The following is a 15,812-nucleotide window of genomic DNA, read 5'->3' on the forward strand; positions in this document are numbered from 1 at the left end:
TTTGCCCCCTGAAACACACTGACCCAAGTTTTGCATCGGCTCCTTGATGACACACTCAGTCAAATGTAATCTTAATGTTAACGGCTCTCACTCTAACCTCACCTCTAAAATTCAGCTCTTTGTCCATGTTTGAACCAAGGCTGTAATGAGGTCAGGAGCAGAGTGGCCCTGGTGGAACCCAAACTGAGAGGCACTGAGTTGGTTATTGCTGAGCAGGTGCTGCTTGATACACAGCCAATGTTCCCTTACATCACTTTATTAATGATTCAGAGTTTACTGATGGAATGGATGCCACAGTGGTTAGCATTGCTGCTCCACAACATCAAGGAGCCAGGTTCAAATCCAGTCCATGTGGATTTTGCACGTTCTCCACATGTCAGCTTGAATTTCTATCTGGTTTCCTGTTACAGTCCAAAGATTTGCAGGTTATGTGGATTGGCCATGCTAAATGTGGTATTACAGGGATCGGGTAGAGGGCTGGGTTGGATGGGATACTCTTTAGAGGGTTGGTGCAGACTTGATGGGTTGAATGGCTTCTTTCCACACTTTAGGATTCTATTATTCTGGTAATTGGCTGGGTTGAGTTTATCCTGCTTTTTGTGCACAGGACATACCTGGGCATTTTTTCACGTTGTTGGTTAGATGCCTGTGTTGTAAATGTACTGGAACAGCTTGGCTAGAGGAACTGCAAGTTCTGGAGCACAGATTTTCCAGTAGTGTTGCTGGAAGTGTTGTTAGGAGCCATAGTTTTTGCAGGATCCAGTGCTTCCAACCATTTCTTGATATCACATGGAGTGAATTAAATTGGCTGAAGACTGGTATCTGTGATGCTGGGGATCGCTAGAGGAGGCCAAGGTAGATTATCTACTTGGCACTTCTGACTGAAGATTGCTGCAAAAAAGCTTCTGCCTTATCTTTAGCACTGACGTGGTGGACTCTTGCACCACAGAGGATGGAGATATTTGTGAAGCCACCTCCTGTACTCTTTTGTTGATGTCTTGGCTTGATGGTAATGGTTGAGTAGGAGATATGTCAAGCCATGAGCTTGCAGAGTGTGCTAGATGCGTTTGACTGAAAATCCAGTTTTGAGTGGCTGAATGTGTTTGAAGTCTGTCCCATTTAGCACAGTAGGAGTGCCATGTAACACAATGGAGAGTATTCACACTGTGAAAGTGGGACTTGATCTCTACAAGGACTGTGCGGTGGTCACTCTAACCAATAACATCATGGACAGATGCATCTGCAGCTGGCAGAATGGCAAGGATGAGGTCAAGAATGTTTTTCCTTCAAGACCTGTTACAGACCCAGTCCAGCAGCTATGTCCTTTAGGACCTGACAAGCTTGACCAGTAATGCTGCTGCCGAGCCATATTTGGTGATGGACATTGAAATCCCTCATTCAGAATCCTTGCATCCTTGCCACTCTCTGTGCTTCCTCAGAGTGTTGCTCAAACTGGAAGAGCACGGAGTTGTTAGTTGAGGGAGGACAGTATATGGTAATTAACATCGACTGAACATCAGGAAGTCTCAAGGTTGAGGACCCCAGTGCAATGTTTCTCGACTGTAAACCAGCATGTCGTCACCTCTGCTAAGTCTGTCCTGGGACAGGACATATTCAGAGATGGTGACGGTGCTTCTTGGGCCATTGACTCTAAGGTATGATTCCATGAGTATGATTATGTCAGGTTGTTGCTCGACTGGTCTATGAGAAAGCTCTCCCAAACATGGGGAACTTACTAAAGTTAGAGGAGTTGAAACTCTGATTCACTGGACATGGAATCGTACAACAGGATGAGCTGGCTCAGCAAACAGGTGACACTGGGCCAGCTCATGCTCAAAATCTGCTAAAAGGACAGAGTTTTAAAGTTTAGGAAATCAACCTTCTGTACACCTGAATTCCTGAATATACAGTATTGGGTAACATGTCAGGGATCTTCTAAAACATGGCAGAATGAGGGAAGGAGTCCATAATCATCATGCAAAAAGATCTGGTGCATGGCATCGATCCCACACAATCAAGCAGGAAGAATACAGTCACATTAAAAGTTGCTGCAGACAGGGTTTCCCTGCAGGAGCCTGTAACATCCAGTATAACTTTTCTGTGTATTCAGGTATATCCTCGATTATGTTTAGGGAACTAATTGAAAAAGGTTTGGCAGTATCAAGAATATCATATAGCCTGCTCACTTGATAGAGTCTGACCACTGTATTTGTGTGGAGAGTCCAGTTGCATTTCTGTAAGTATTAATCATCATGATGTTGATAGTGGTAACACCACTGAATGCCACTTGGCATCACTCAATCAACATCTTGGGGGTTGCCATTGACCAGAAACTCAATTGGACTAGTAACATCAATACAGTGGCAAAAGGGCAGGCCAGAAGTTAGGAATGCTGCACTAACTAACTCGCTTCCTAACTTACCAAAGCCTGTCCATCATCTACAAGGCACAAGTCAGGAGTGTGACGGAATACTCCATATTTGCTTGGATGAGTGCAGATCTAACAATGTTGAGGATGCTTAACACCATCCAGGACAAAGCAGGCCACTTGTATGGTGCCATATCCATAAGCATCCAGTCCCTCCATTGTCGATGATCAGTAGAAGCAGTGTGTACTATCAACACGATGCACAGCAGAATTTCACTAAAGATCCTGAGACAACACCTTCCAAACCCATGACTAATTCCATCTAGAAGGACAAGGGCAGCAGACATCTGCAAGTTCCCCTCCAAGCTACTCAGATCCTGAGTTGGAAATGTATCATCGTTCCTTCACTGTTATTGTGCCAAATTACTGGAGATCCTTCCTTAATGACATTTAGGCTCCATGAACTGCAGCGGTTTAAGGAGGAAGCTCACTACCATCTGCTCAGGGTCATCTAGGGACAGGCAATCAATGCTGGCCCAGCCAACAAAGCCCACATCCCATGAGTGAAATAAAAAGGGTAAAAAAAATTGGTGCCAGAAATGCAAGGGAATGTATCATATCACCAATGACAATTGTCGACCATGTACCACCTCAATTTGTTTTGATCTAAGAACAGTGTTTACCAAAATAATCTTTTTCAAAATACTGAACTATTATGATACAAAAACACTCAGTTGAAATTAGGCACAAGAGAGTGTGTACTACTCACCAAACATAAAATGAAAAAATGTTACAAAATCTTATAAGAAAATGCATTCTTTTAAATTCAATTTTGTGAAGAAACACAAACAATCTGCCAAATCACACTCATTAAAAAGTGTTCCATAAAAATGAATAGAATATTTGTACCATTCAATCACAACTGAGCCTCCTTCTCCTGCAAAAACAATGTTGGAACCACCATTATTTACAAAGAAAATTGTCCCAGTCAGAATTAATTTATTCTCTCCATTAATTATATTCTTCCTTGCCACCTTGAATGCTCGTAACAAGCCGCATTCAAAGACTCACAAACCATTGCAATTAGAGAAACAACTGTTTCTCAGCATATCCCAAATGTTCTCACTCGGTGCTCAGGGAGCAGTGTCTTTAAAACCCACCAATAATCTACTGCACACCAGCACGCAAATATCACAAAGCTTAGATCTTTTGTGCAAGAGGAGAACAGTGAGAGTGAAGCTGCAGAATAAATTGCAGAAAAAAGGTGACTGAATCAGATAGCGAATATGGTTTCAACAGGCAACTTTGTGAATCGCTAAAGGGAAAATCCAGCTGAGCTGATGGTAGGAAAACGGACAAATGGAGTTTGGATTAACCGGGATGGGGAAGTGGTTTATTAAGCCAAATGGTCGTCTTCTAAAAGTGCTAATGCTCTTTCTTGTACATCAATCTGCTTAGTTTTATTATCTGTTTTGAACTGTTGACTCCCTGACTCAGGTATTGTGAACAGCCGTTAAAGGCAGCATTGAAAGATAAATGAGAAGCAGGAAGGAAGGGCAGGGAAAATGGAGAGGAGTAATGTAAATTTTAAGAGACAGATTATAAACTAGACATTTATTGTTGTTGTAATATCCTGCAAACTAAATTTATTGTATAGAAAATTGGCAAGTTTGCTTTAAATTGTTTGCACCCAGTGAGCAGAAATGGTCTTGTATTGTTCTGATAAAATGGTTTCAAAGCCTGTTCTTGTTTAAAAATGCCCTTAGCTGAAACAGACAGTGAAGGGCTGTTTTTTGCGATCACAGCAGGTAGTTTAAGTTGGCAAGTTTCCATAATTGACAAAACCACCTGTTTGAAAGGGGCTGTCACATGGTATTTCAAACTAGGGATACAAGGGACAGGAGATGCTGGAGATCAGAGTTGAAAATGTGTTGCTGGAAAAGCACAGCAGGTCAGGCAGCATCCAAGAAGCAGGAGAATCGCGTTTCGGGCATGAGCCTTTCTTCAGGAATGAGGCCTCATTCCTGAAGAAGGGCTCATGCCCAAAACGTTGATTCTCCTGCTCCTTGGATGCTGCCTGACCTGCTGCGCTTTTCCAGCAACACATTTTCAGCTCATACAAGGGACAGGGTCAAATCAGGTCTGTCAAACCAGACAGCAGATCCTAGGTGGCCAGGAACTGGTGAATGCCCAGTTAAGCTCAATTCTTTGGGAGCTTGTCTCTGTTATTTTAGATGTTGTTCGACTATCTAGTCCCCATCCCTCACACACATCCTCATCCCACATTCTCACCCACTCCTCAAGGCCTTCTTACCAGACCTGTGTCACCTCAATGTCCATATTGCATCTCAAACCTCCTCACATGCAACTTTCATGTCATCCACTTATTCCCATAGTCCTTGATACATCCATGCCCACCATTCACCCTCATCACAAATTCAAAACCAAAACGTGCCTTCACCTACCACATGATTCCTCATATCCCCTTGCCACCTCCATAGTCCCTCACCCAGTATTTATCTTAGGCAGAAGATAGGATACAAGCACTTCAAAAGTGTAAACTTCCAAATCAGATACTTCTCACATCATTGATCATGAAAACATCCCACTTAAGGGACCTATAAATCTTCCCAAGTGGTTAATCCCTTTGAAAAACAAGCTTCCATATATTGACCTTCCAAGCACAGCATCTTCAAACTGTCAATCAAACTATGAATTCAGAAGCCTGTGCTGAGAAAACCTTTGAAACTAATGACATTGTAGCATCTATTGGGGCAATGTCAACAAGTATCACTATTGAAACCACACCTTGTGCAGCAAATAGCCTGTGAATCAAAGCAATCCAGAGGAGATTCTTGATTTTAGCTCTCACTGACAGTTTAAAATTGTTTCTTCATACTGCAAGAGTGGGGATTTAACATATTTCAGATCTTCAGACTTAAACAAACCTTATCTGCCCTTCAAAAACATTTATGTCTAGTCAGTTTCAGACTCCCAAATTATAGGTTAAGGCCCTGGGAACAACCAAGATGGAGCAGACCTTCACACCATGTTTAAACAGCCTGCGGAGTTCAGGTTTCTATCTTCCATGAACCATATACTGTCCTTTTCCTCCTACTGGCAAAATTGGATTCGATCAGAAATAGGAATGGAGTTTCTGCATGTGGACCAAAGGATCTTTTCAACTATACAAAAATCCAATCTTAGGCTCAGGTTTCGGAGAGACATTTGTTAAGTGGCTTTCCTGACTTTAAGGAGAAAGTGAGGACTGCAGATGCTGGAGATCAGAGCTGAAAATGTGTTGTTGGAAAAGCGCAGCAGGTCAGGCAGCATCCAAGGAAGAGGAGAATCGACGTTTCGGGCCTAAGCCCAAAACGTCGATTCTCCTGTTCCTTGGATGCTGCCTGACCTGCTGCGCTTTTCCAGCAACACATTTTCAGCTTTCCTGACTTTAACCAACTTTTGAGAAAAGAAAATGAAACCATCAGTGGGATGCAAGGGGAATGGAAGGTAAGTCAAAGACCAGCCTTCAGCTTGTAGTCAGCACAGTCAGAGGGGATCTTGAAAGATGTGCATGTAAGCCACCTGAAAATGCAGAAACCTCAAAGACTATCTGTCCAGCCCAATCCTGTTGAGGAGCTGAGTATTCATTTACCAGAGCCAACCATTTTGTGTCCTTGAGTATAATTGACTTGTAACTCTGGGAAAGCCATGGTATCGAGACTATCATGTACCAAGTGGAAGAGGTTCTTCAGATATACACCATGTTGTTGATAATCATAGCTGTGGAACTTGGATAGAGTAAAGCTGATGAGCAAGTGGTTTCCAACAAAATGTCATGAGTGATAAAGAGAGTGTGAACTCTACCAGAGAAAGACAGAATGATGAAACACTATGTGGCGACATACGTGCTGAGAGCACTTCCTGAGAAATCAGAAATTTTTCTTTATTGTATCAACTACTTAAACTTTATTTTTACTTTCTATTGAATACAATGTGCCTGCCAATTTATATTCATTTTGGTTTCGTTGTTACAGTAAAGTGAACTCATTCGCTTGGGATCATTTGCAAATTCAATTCTTTCAAATTGTGATCTCCACAGGGAATCATAACATTATTCCAAATCTCAAAAGGAATTATATGGAACTGTTCAATGTATTTCCACAGTAAAGATGTCAGCACAGAAACCATTTATCTCATGATACAGCACAAAGCCTTTATCGAGTTATAGTCATACAGCACATAAAAAGGCCCTACAGCCCACTGGGTCTATGTCAACCAACAAACATCAAACTACACTAATTCCTTTTACCTCTACTTGGTCCACAGCCTACTATGGCCCCAGCATTTTAAATAGTCATCCAGGCGCTTCTTAAAAGTTGCAAGACTACCTGCTTCAATCACCCTTTCAGTCAACACGTTCCATTTTTTGTACCACCCTCTGGATGAAAAGAAGTTTTCTTCTCAGATCTCCTCCTAACTACGCACTGCTCACTTTAAACTTGTTTCTAAGCCTAGAAGACATATCTGTCATGAGGAAGAGATTTTCACGATCTATTCGGTCTATGCCTCACAAAATTTTCTGTACTTCAATCAGGTTTCCTTCCAGCGTCCTCTGCTCCACAGAAAACAAACCCAGCCTATCCAATCTCAGGGTTCAGAGAAGATTTACCAGAATGCTGCCAGGAATGGAGGGTTGGAGATATAAAAGTAGGCTGGGATTTTTTTTCAAACTGGAATGTAGGCTGTTGAGGGGTGATCTTATAAAATTTTATAAGATCATGAGGGGCATAGATAAAGATGGAAAGCAAGGGTTTTTGCTCTAGGTTGGGTGAGCTCAAAACTAGGGGAGCACATTTTTGAGGTGAGAGGAGAAAGGACATGAGGTGCAACTTTTGTTTTTTTACACAGAGGAGTTCATGTGTGGAATGAACTACCATAGCAAGTGGTGGATTCAGGTAGAGTTATAATATTTACAAGACACTTGGGTAAGTACATGAATAGGAAAAGTTTGAAGGAATATGGGCCAAAAGCAGGCAAATGGGACTAGTTTAATTTCAGAACATGGGTGGTGTGGATGAGTTGGACCAGAGAGTATGTTTTCACATTGTATCATCTAAGAGGCTTGTCAACCTGGGCAACATCCAGGTGAATTGCCTCTCCGCCATTTCCAGTGAAATCGGATCCTTCAGTGAGTGTGGCAATCAGAACTGCACACAGTATTCCATCTGTGGCCGAACCAATGTTTTCTAAAGTTGTCACAAGACTTCCCTGCTCCTATATTCTATGACCTGGTTAACGAAAGCAAACATCCCATCACCTTCTTCACCACTCTATTTACCTGTGCTGACACATTCAGGGATCTATAGACTTAGACACCAAGGTTTCTCTGTTCTTCAATGGTCTCCAGGGAACTAACATTCATTGCGTACATCCTTCCCTGATTACAGCTTTCAAAATGCATCAATTTGCAATTATCAGAATTAAATTCTATCTGCCATTGTTCTCCCCAATTTAGCAGCTGTTCAACATCATCCTGCCCACTATCAATACCACCAATTTTTGTGTCAACTGCAAACTTACCAATTATACCGACTACATTCACATCTACGTCATAAATGTTTATAAAGGAAAAATCCCATCACCAATTCTTGTGGTTCACTACTGGTCACAGGTTCCTAATTACAAAACAAACCTCCTTCATCACCCTTGGCTCTTATTTGTAAAGCAATTTTAGATCCAGTTTTCCAATCTGCTTGTATCCCTTGGGCTATTGTCTTTTGGTCCAGCCTACCATGTGGGACCTTGTCAAAGGTCTTACTGAAGTCTATGTAAATCATAACAATTGCACAACGCTCAATGTATTTTGGCACATTTTCAAAATATAAATTAATCAAACAGGATCTCCTTCCAAAAAGTCTGTGAGACTATCCCAGAGTTGTGAAGCAGTTAATGACCTGGAGGGGAGCAGAATGGCCAAAGACTGACGGACTAGTGCAGAGCGAGGCAGCCAGTGGGCTGGGGGCTGGGGGCCGCGAGTGGTGCAGCCAGCGGGCTGGGGGTGGGGCAGGGCACCAGCTGGGGGCTGGGATCTGGGAGTGGGGCGGCCAGTGGGCTGGGGGTCGGGGCAGGACAGCCGGCTGGGGGCTGGGAGTGGGACGGCTGGCAGGCTGGAGGCTGGGAGTGGCGCCCCTGGCGCACTGGGGCTGGGAGCTGGGAGTGGAGCCCCTGGCACGCTGGGGGCTGGGGGATGGGGTGGTTTGAGGGGAGTCTGGTGGCCAGGAGCAGCCCGTTACAGATAGTGGTCAGCAGCTTGCCAGCCCAGTGGCAGTAGGCCCAGGTGAGGAGAAAAGCCCCCAGCGTGGAGCGACTGCAAGCTATAGAAGAACTGCAATGTTTATTTTTAAATTGTTTACTTTCCTAATTTATACAATGAAGAACTGTAATGTAGAACTTTTAACTTTTATTTGTGTATCTCATCTATTTTAGTACCGAAGACTTGTAATTAGGTATTTTGTACCTAAGGTTGCACCGTATGTGGAAGTACTGTACATTTTTCACTATAATCCTGTACTTTTGTACTAATTAAAGAACTTTGTCAGCAACATCTCAGTTCTTATTCAGCATGAACCCTCAGCCCTGAAATGTTGCTCTTTCAGAGAGAGCTTATAGAAAGGTTGATATGGCATTGGAGAAATACCTTATTGGTGTATTAAAGGAGTCTCCTCAGATTGGGGCTGAAGGAGATTGTAAGCAGGGAGAATGAGCTATGTTATAACTGACCTGGCACTGCCTGATACCAATACTGTAATGGAAAGTGATCTATTCTTCAGCAATCACAAAAACAAGCAATAAGAAAACGTAAAATCAGAAAGGAAAATCAGAACAGAAACACTGACTCAGCTTTAATAGGGTTCATGCCCAGCATCTAATGCACTCATTGGTCAGTTAGAATGAGTTAACTACCCAGAATATTATAACGTTACTCTTCAGATTTTGCCAATAATGCAATCTGATCATAGAGATATGAACAATGTGCTAGGTATATTGTATAGTGTCAAATAGCCAGCTCTCATACAAGGTCCCTTGTCTCATCAAAAAACATCAAAAGTCCTGCAACAGAATCCCAGGCCTGAAATGATCCTCACTCCGCAATGCCTGTTACTCAAACTATTGTTAATTCTGCCAACATTATCAAATGGCATTATTCTGCACAAAAAAAAAGACAGGGAAACTAATGATGAAACCAAATCCTGCTGTAACTTCAATCTGCTACAATTGAAGCAGTTGAAACAGGAAAGGATTTGCTTTTTTTGGCTCATTCACTGACCACTTTATACATGTTGAGACATTTATTGGTAAACTGGGAATCTACATAGAAACAAACCAGATACTTGTGGAGAAGTGGTGTATCATTGTGAAGAAAATAGTGTGGCTGTTTGACAGTATAGACTGCCTTATAAGTAGCTAAGTCACACTAACCTGGCTGGACAGGGATCCATGCTGCACTCTTGCAGTTTTGGTTTGGGCTTTATGTTTTCAGGATAATAATGACAGTACTGATCCGACACCACACGACCACTCCGCAGATCATAGCATTCAGCAGATGTCAGCTGGTACCCTGGCAACAGACAGACAGTAAGAGAAAACAAGCTACCATAAAAGATTTCAAAAAATTAACGTGTCCTCTTCAATTAAATCCATCTCTTTTGAAAAGATGTTCCACTACTCAGTGTGAATATGCAGGCACTTTAACATACATAAATATATGCAAAGAGAGTCCTCTACAATATGTTCACTCATTCCTTTGAGTTCTGCATTTTATTCAATTAAAAATTAGCTACCTAGCTCTGGAAAGCTCTGTAATCCCATAACTAACCTCTCCACTGCTCTCAAGCTTTTACTTATCCATTGTCCCCTGCTTTGGCTCACTGTCATATTTTGCTCATGGGCTGAGGTTCCTATGAAGCATGTTGGAACATTTTCATATGCTAATTGTGCAATACAAATACAAATTGTTTTTGAAACGAGCCAAATTGCAGCTAGGACAACAAACAAGACAGGAACCTGATCATCTTACTCTTTTTTAATTTTCTGAACATTAGGGTCAAATGATGTGTGATTTTGTGGATCTCACTTTGCATTATCTTATTTCTATTTTACCAAAAAAAAAGCAAATTACATTACATTTGAAAATGTAATGTCAAAGGCAATCTTCACTGTTCACTGGAAAGTGACAATTGTGCTCAATCAAAAAATGATTATTTGCTTGAATCCAGACAGTATGTAAATATTGTCCACTGAAGTTCCAAGACCAGGCACATTTATCAGGCCTCCTCTATATTGGGGAGACAGGCCGGCTACTTGCGGAACGTTTCAGAGAACACCTCTGGGACACCCGGACCAACCAACCCAACCACCCTGTAGCTCAACATTTCAATTCCCCCTCCCACTCCACCAAGGATATGCAGGTCTTTGGACTCCTCCATCGTCAGACCACAACAAAACGACGGTTGGAGGAAGAACGCCTCATCTTCCGGCTAGGAACCCTCCAACCACAAGGGATGAACTCGGATTTCTCCAGTTTCCTCATTTCCACTCCCCCCACCCTGTCTCAGTCAAATCCATCAAATTCAGCACCGCCTTCCTAACCTGCAATCTTCTTCCCGACCTCTCCGCCCCCACCCCAGTCTGACCTATCACCCTCACCTTGACCTCTTTCCACCTACCACATTTCCGACGCCCCTCCCCCAAGTCCCTCCTCCCTACCTTTTATCTTAGCCTGCTGGACAAACTTTCCTCATTCCTGAAGGGCTTATGCCTGAAACGTCGATTCTCCTGTTCCCTGGATGCTGCCTGACCTGCTGCGCTTTTCCAGCAACACATTTCCAGCTCTGATCTCCAGCATCTGCAGACCTCACCTTCTCCACATTTATCATGCTTCACAAGTAGATGCATTGTGAAGTGTGTTTAATACCAGTTGGAACTTGTAATGTTGTATTTATATCTTACAACAAATTATATGTCCTCCTTCTTCTTAGGTAGTTCCCTGGAATGGAGGTTGACTTATTTCCACTCTAGTTTGATGGGTTCCAAAGTGACTGATGAGTACAATACATTGTCTGAGGCATTGGTCACGTGAAGTGGATGCTACTCCAATGATTGGACAAATAGGTTAGTCGGAGATTTGAGAGATTTCTCTAATTCCTCAACCTGAACCTTGTGTGCAACTGATGAAGTCTCTCTATGCCTTTCCAAATAAGCCACAGACAAGCTTGGGACTCTCGTGAGCTGGCAGGGACACTTGACCTCTTCAGGGACGCAATGATGATATCCCAAAAGATTTTATGCTATCCTCTGAGGAGTTTCTTCCCACAACCTAGTCACTGACATTTTAATTCTTTACAGTAGGTCCCAGCATTGGTCAAAGACCTCTAGTTTTAATAATACCCCTCCATACTATGCTCTATCCTCTACAACCAAGCCAATTTTGTATCCAACTTGCCAACTCAGCCTGGATCCCATATGTTTTAACCTTCTGGACCAGCCTGGCATGAGGAACCTTATCAAATCCTTCAGTAACGTCCATTTTAGACAGCACCCACTGTGCTATCGTCTTTCTTATTTCCTCAAAAGACTCAATCAAGTTTGTAAGACTAGGCAGCACCCACAAAGTTATGCTGATGACCTGTAGCAAGTCCATTCTTGTCCAAATCTGATAAATCCTGTCTCTAAGAAACTTAAGCAATGATTTCTCCACAACTGGTTGCAAGGCTTACCAGCCTATAATTTCCTGGATTATTTAACCCCACCCCTCACTCCACCTACCCTCCAAACCTACTGGTTTTCTTAGACAAGGAGCAACATTGCCTAGTCATTGGAAAGAGGGGTTGTATAACGTAAGCTAAATGAAGGAAGACTTTGGTTTTTTGCATATTTCATGAAAGGTCCATTTCTAAAATGCCTCAGAGAGGGAATTGACAATGATCTGCAACTCACACAATCCAATATATTGAAGCTCATTTCGTGAATGTGGATTCAATGGAACTCTGTTTATAAAGAAATATGCAAGTTTTTTTTAAACTTTAGTTTTTTTCTGATTCTGAACATGATAAATATTGCTGTATGAATGTCATCATGTTGCTGCATTGTCATGTTTAGATTCTGAATAAAACACAATTTTCGTCTGAATGCAGTTACTGTTTTTGTTAATCAATAGCAATTGGGCAACAGCTTAAAGTGAGACCAGGTGTGATTCTTTATTTTCTGTTCATTTTTAGCTCATAAGTATCCTGGTATTACCACAATTTTATTTTGCTCAAAAACTGCATGAATCCATGTAAAAATCTGTAAATCTGTTTCTTAGATTAGAATCAGTCTGAACGTTGTGGCACAGACAGCCTCACAAGGGCACCTCACATTTTCAATGCATTATCTGGGTTGACATGACACTAATTGTTAAAGTTCACTTGAGAATGTAACTTTTAAAAAGTTCTGCAAGTTACATATGAAAGAACTGAAACCAACATGGTCATTCCAAACGATGAGAGACTTAACAAACAATCTAGGTATTTTTCAATATATAATTTCAGTTATATCACCTGTAAACTTTTGCTATAAATTCTGTGTCTTATGATCTTATACTCCACAACTACTTGATGAAGGAGCAGCGCTCCAAAAGCTACTGCTTGCAAATAAACCATTTGGACTATAACCTAGTGTTGTGTGATTTTTAACTTTAAACACTCCAGTCCAACACTGGCATCTCCAATTCATTCCTCTAAGACTCTTTAATATTTCATTTGGTCAAATGCTGTCTTAATGTCAACATCACTGAAATTCACCTCTTCTGCCTACAAGAGGTCAGAGCTGTAATGAGCTCTTGAGTTGCATGTCCTTGGCAGACAATAAACTGAGCATCAATGAGCAAATTATGACTGAGCAAGAGCCCTTGATAGCACTGTTGGCCACATGATCCAAGTAGAAAGTGCATTGATGGGCTGGTAACTGTCCTTTTTTAATTTATCTGGTGCTAGAGTTGTTGTGTAGTGCAATAAACTGACTATTAGCTCACAGCTGGTTCTGGAGAAAAAAATCTTTAGTACAACCACTATGACATTGTCAGGGCCCATAAATACTTATGCCTTTGGTGACTTCTTGATATCAGCGAGAGTGAATCACGTTCACTGAAGATGACAAACATGTGATTTATGAACAGAAATAAGCCGTTCACCATTTCAAGTCTGCATTTATTCAATAAGGTCATGGTTGACCTGATTGTAATGTAAAATGTGGATTCCCACCTACCCCTGATAGATCATCATTAAGCAAGGGGGTGAAAAGTTATCTACCTCTGCCTTACAAATACTAAAGGCCTCTGCTTCCACTACCATTTCAGGATGATAGTTTAAAAGATTAATGACGTCAAACTTCTACCTAATCTCTTGTTCATGTTTGACCTCATGGTATGAGACTGGAAGAGTTTGCCATGTATGTTGAGACCATGGAAGACTTGTTCCTTTCAACTGTTTACCATTTCCTTTCACTTCTGTGGACCTTTCCTACCAATGGGATAGAATACACCCTGGGATGGTACTGATAGTCTCTGGGAAATTTCCTGAAAGATAAGATTGTGAAAGTATGACTATGACAAGTTCTGGCTCAGTTAGATTGTGGCAAATTTGGACTTAATCCATATCGGTTAACGAGAAGCATTTTGCAGGGTCACCCGAAGTGGGCATGCCGTTTTTTGTATTTGAATCTAGTGTCTCCATTAATGTGGGTGGTTTACATAATAATATGCTGCTTTCCTAATTTAATCCAACTGTTAGTTAATACTGTCAGCTGAAAGGATGCCAATATTTCTCCTCCCAAAGCTGATCATATGAAAACTGAGAATTCGTCACTTGGGAGACTGTCAGTGTAGCAATGGGTGGCCTTTTGGCACTGAGGCAGTTATGAAATAATATTTCTGTTATTAATAAAACATTCACAAATTTGGTATCTTAAACATTCAGGCAAATTGTTTGCACTCAATATATCTCACCTCGTGCCTCAGCTAAAGTACAGAACTGTAAAATTGGTTCCAACATGTTGTATAAATATTAAATATGTTCTACAGCAACCTCTTCTCTATATTGAGTACTTATATTAATTGAGGCAGAGTTGTTGTAGTAAATGAATATAACAGAAATGAAAATTACCTCCACCACAAGTGACGGAACAAGGAAAGAAATCAGTTTCTCGCCATTGATGTATGATAGGCTGGTAAAAGAAAAACTGGACTATACTGTCTGCTTTTCCCACATATTGTATCTGAAAGAGACAAAAACACAGTTACTCTCCTTACATCTTAGGAAAACGATTCATGTCATCTCCTCAGTTACCAGGTATAACTTTAATACTGCAGTACAAAGACTGAAAGACCGAGATAACCCTTAACAAGGGTAACTCCCGAGTGCACTACATGTTGTATGCTCACACATGTGATGATACTGTAGAGCATGAGGAAACAATATATCTGAATAGTGGAAGTAGAAGCAGAGCATTTCAGGCATGGAAAAGCATGGTTTCATGTTCTATTGTGTACAAAACCTGGTTCGAATAGCAGGTTGTAACACAACTTGTGGCTCAAACAGCTTTCTATCAAGATGCTATCTGGACAATTGTGCTCCAATTATTATTCTATGAGCTTCTGAATGCTGAGCTGCATCAGAATATCTCAGAGATTTATGGAAATTTGATCATTCATTCACCTTCCTCAGAGAACAACAGAAACCTGTTCCCTTTCTGAATGTTTTGAAATAATATCATCATGAGAGGCACATTTTAAAATGTCTCTCAGGAATGCTTCTTAAAATTCTGAAATACAGTGGAGGCCCACCATTCCCCAAGTAAACAATTCCTTTAAATAAGTACATCAGATATTTTGGCAAGCCTGCTGTTAATATTGGCATTTCATTGTTCTGTTTGTGTGTCAACGCTGCTCACTCTATCATTGCTTGGATCCAATGTCAGTTACTCAAATCTCTTAAATGCTTTCTCTCATTTCTTTTTTGCATACACTTTTAATGGAAATAAGATGGCAAGAAGCAAGAAAAACAGAAGAAAGTAAGGTGCTACAGGATAATTTTTATCTGACTATCCTGCAACTGTTACTTTATCAAGTAATTAATGGTGAAGCAGTTTGGCCTGGGGTGGGTAAAGTATCTTCCCAACCCAATTTGTTTTAATAACTTTAACCACAGGAACAGGAAATATTGAAGAGTGTTAACCAAATTAAAATGCTCAACGGTATGCAGCCGCTCCATTTTGATAGCTGCATATTTCTGAAATTGATTTGACGTCCCATGTCAATATAAAACATTATTCCTGGTTCGGATAAGTGAGCGTGTCCTGGTTCAATGAAGCTTTCTACATTCTGGGTTGGGCTTGTACAATAAGA

The 15,812-nt window shown here is 41.3% G+C and overlaps 1 protein-coding gene across 2 annotated transcripts in view; it reads right to left on the reverse strand.

The window, feature by feature from the left end:
- The window catches only part of LOC122563665 (ADAMTS-like protein 1), a 571,728-nt gene that overhangs the window by 175,940 nt on the left and 379,976 nt on the right, over positions 1–15,812 (reverse strand). For both annotated transcript variants that reach the window (XM_043717704.2, XM_043717714.2), the window contains 2 exons: positions 14,572–14,683; positions 9,851–9,989 (listed from right to left, as the gene is read on the reverse strand). In XM_043717704.2, coding sequence (XP_043573639.2) covers positions 9,851–9,989; positions 14,572–14,683 — 251 coding nt within the window. The remainder of the gene's footprint in view (positions 1–9,850; positions 9,990–14,571; positions 14,684–15,812) is intronic.

Source organism: Chiloscyllium plagiosum, unplaced genomic scaffold, assembly GCF_037043375.1.
Source record: "Chiloscyllium plagiosum isolate Xiang-an unplaced genomic scaffold, Cpla_swu_hap1 HiC_scaffold_2, whole genome shotgun sequence".
Lineage (NCBI taxonomy): Eukaryota > Metazoa > Chordata > Chondrichthyes > Orectolobiformes > Hemiscylliidae > Chiloscyllium > Chiloscyllium plagiosum.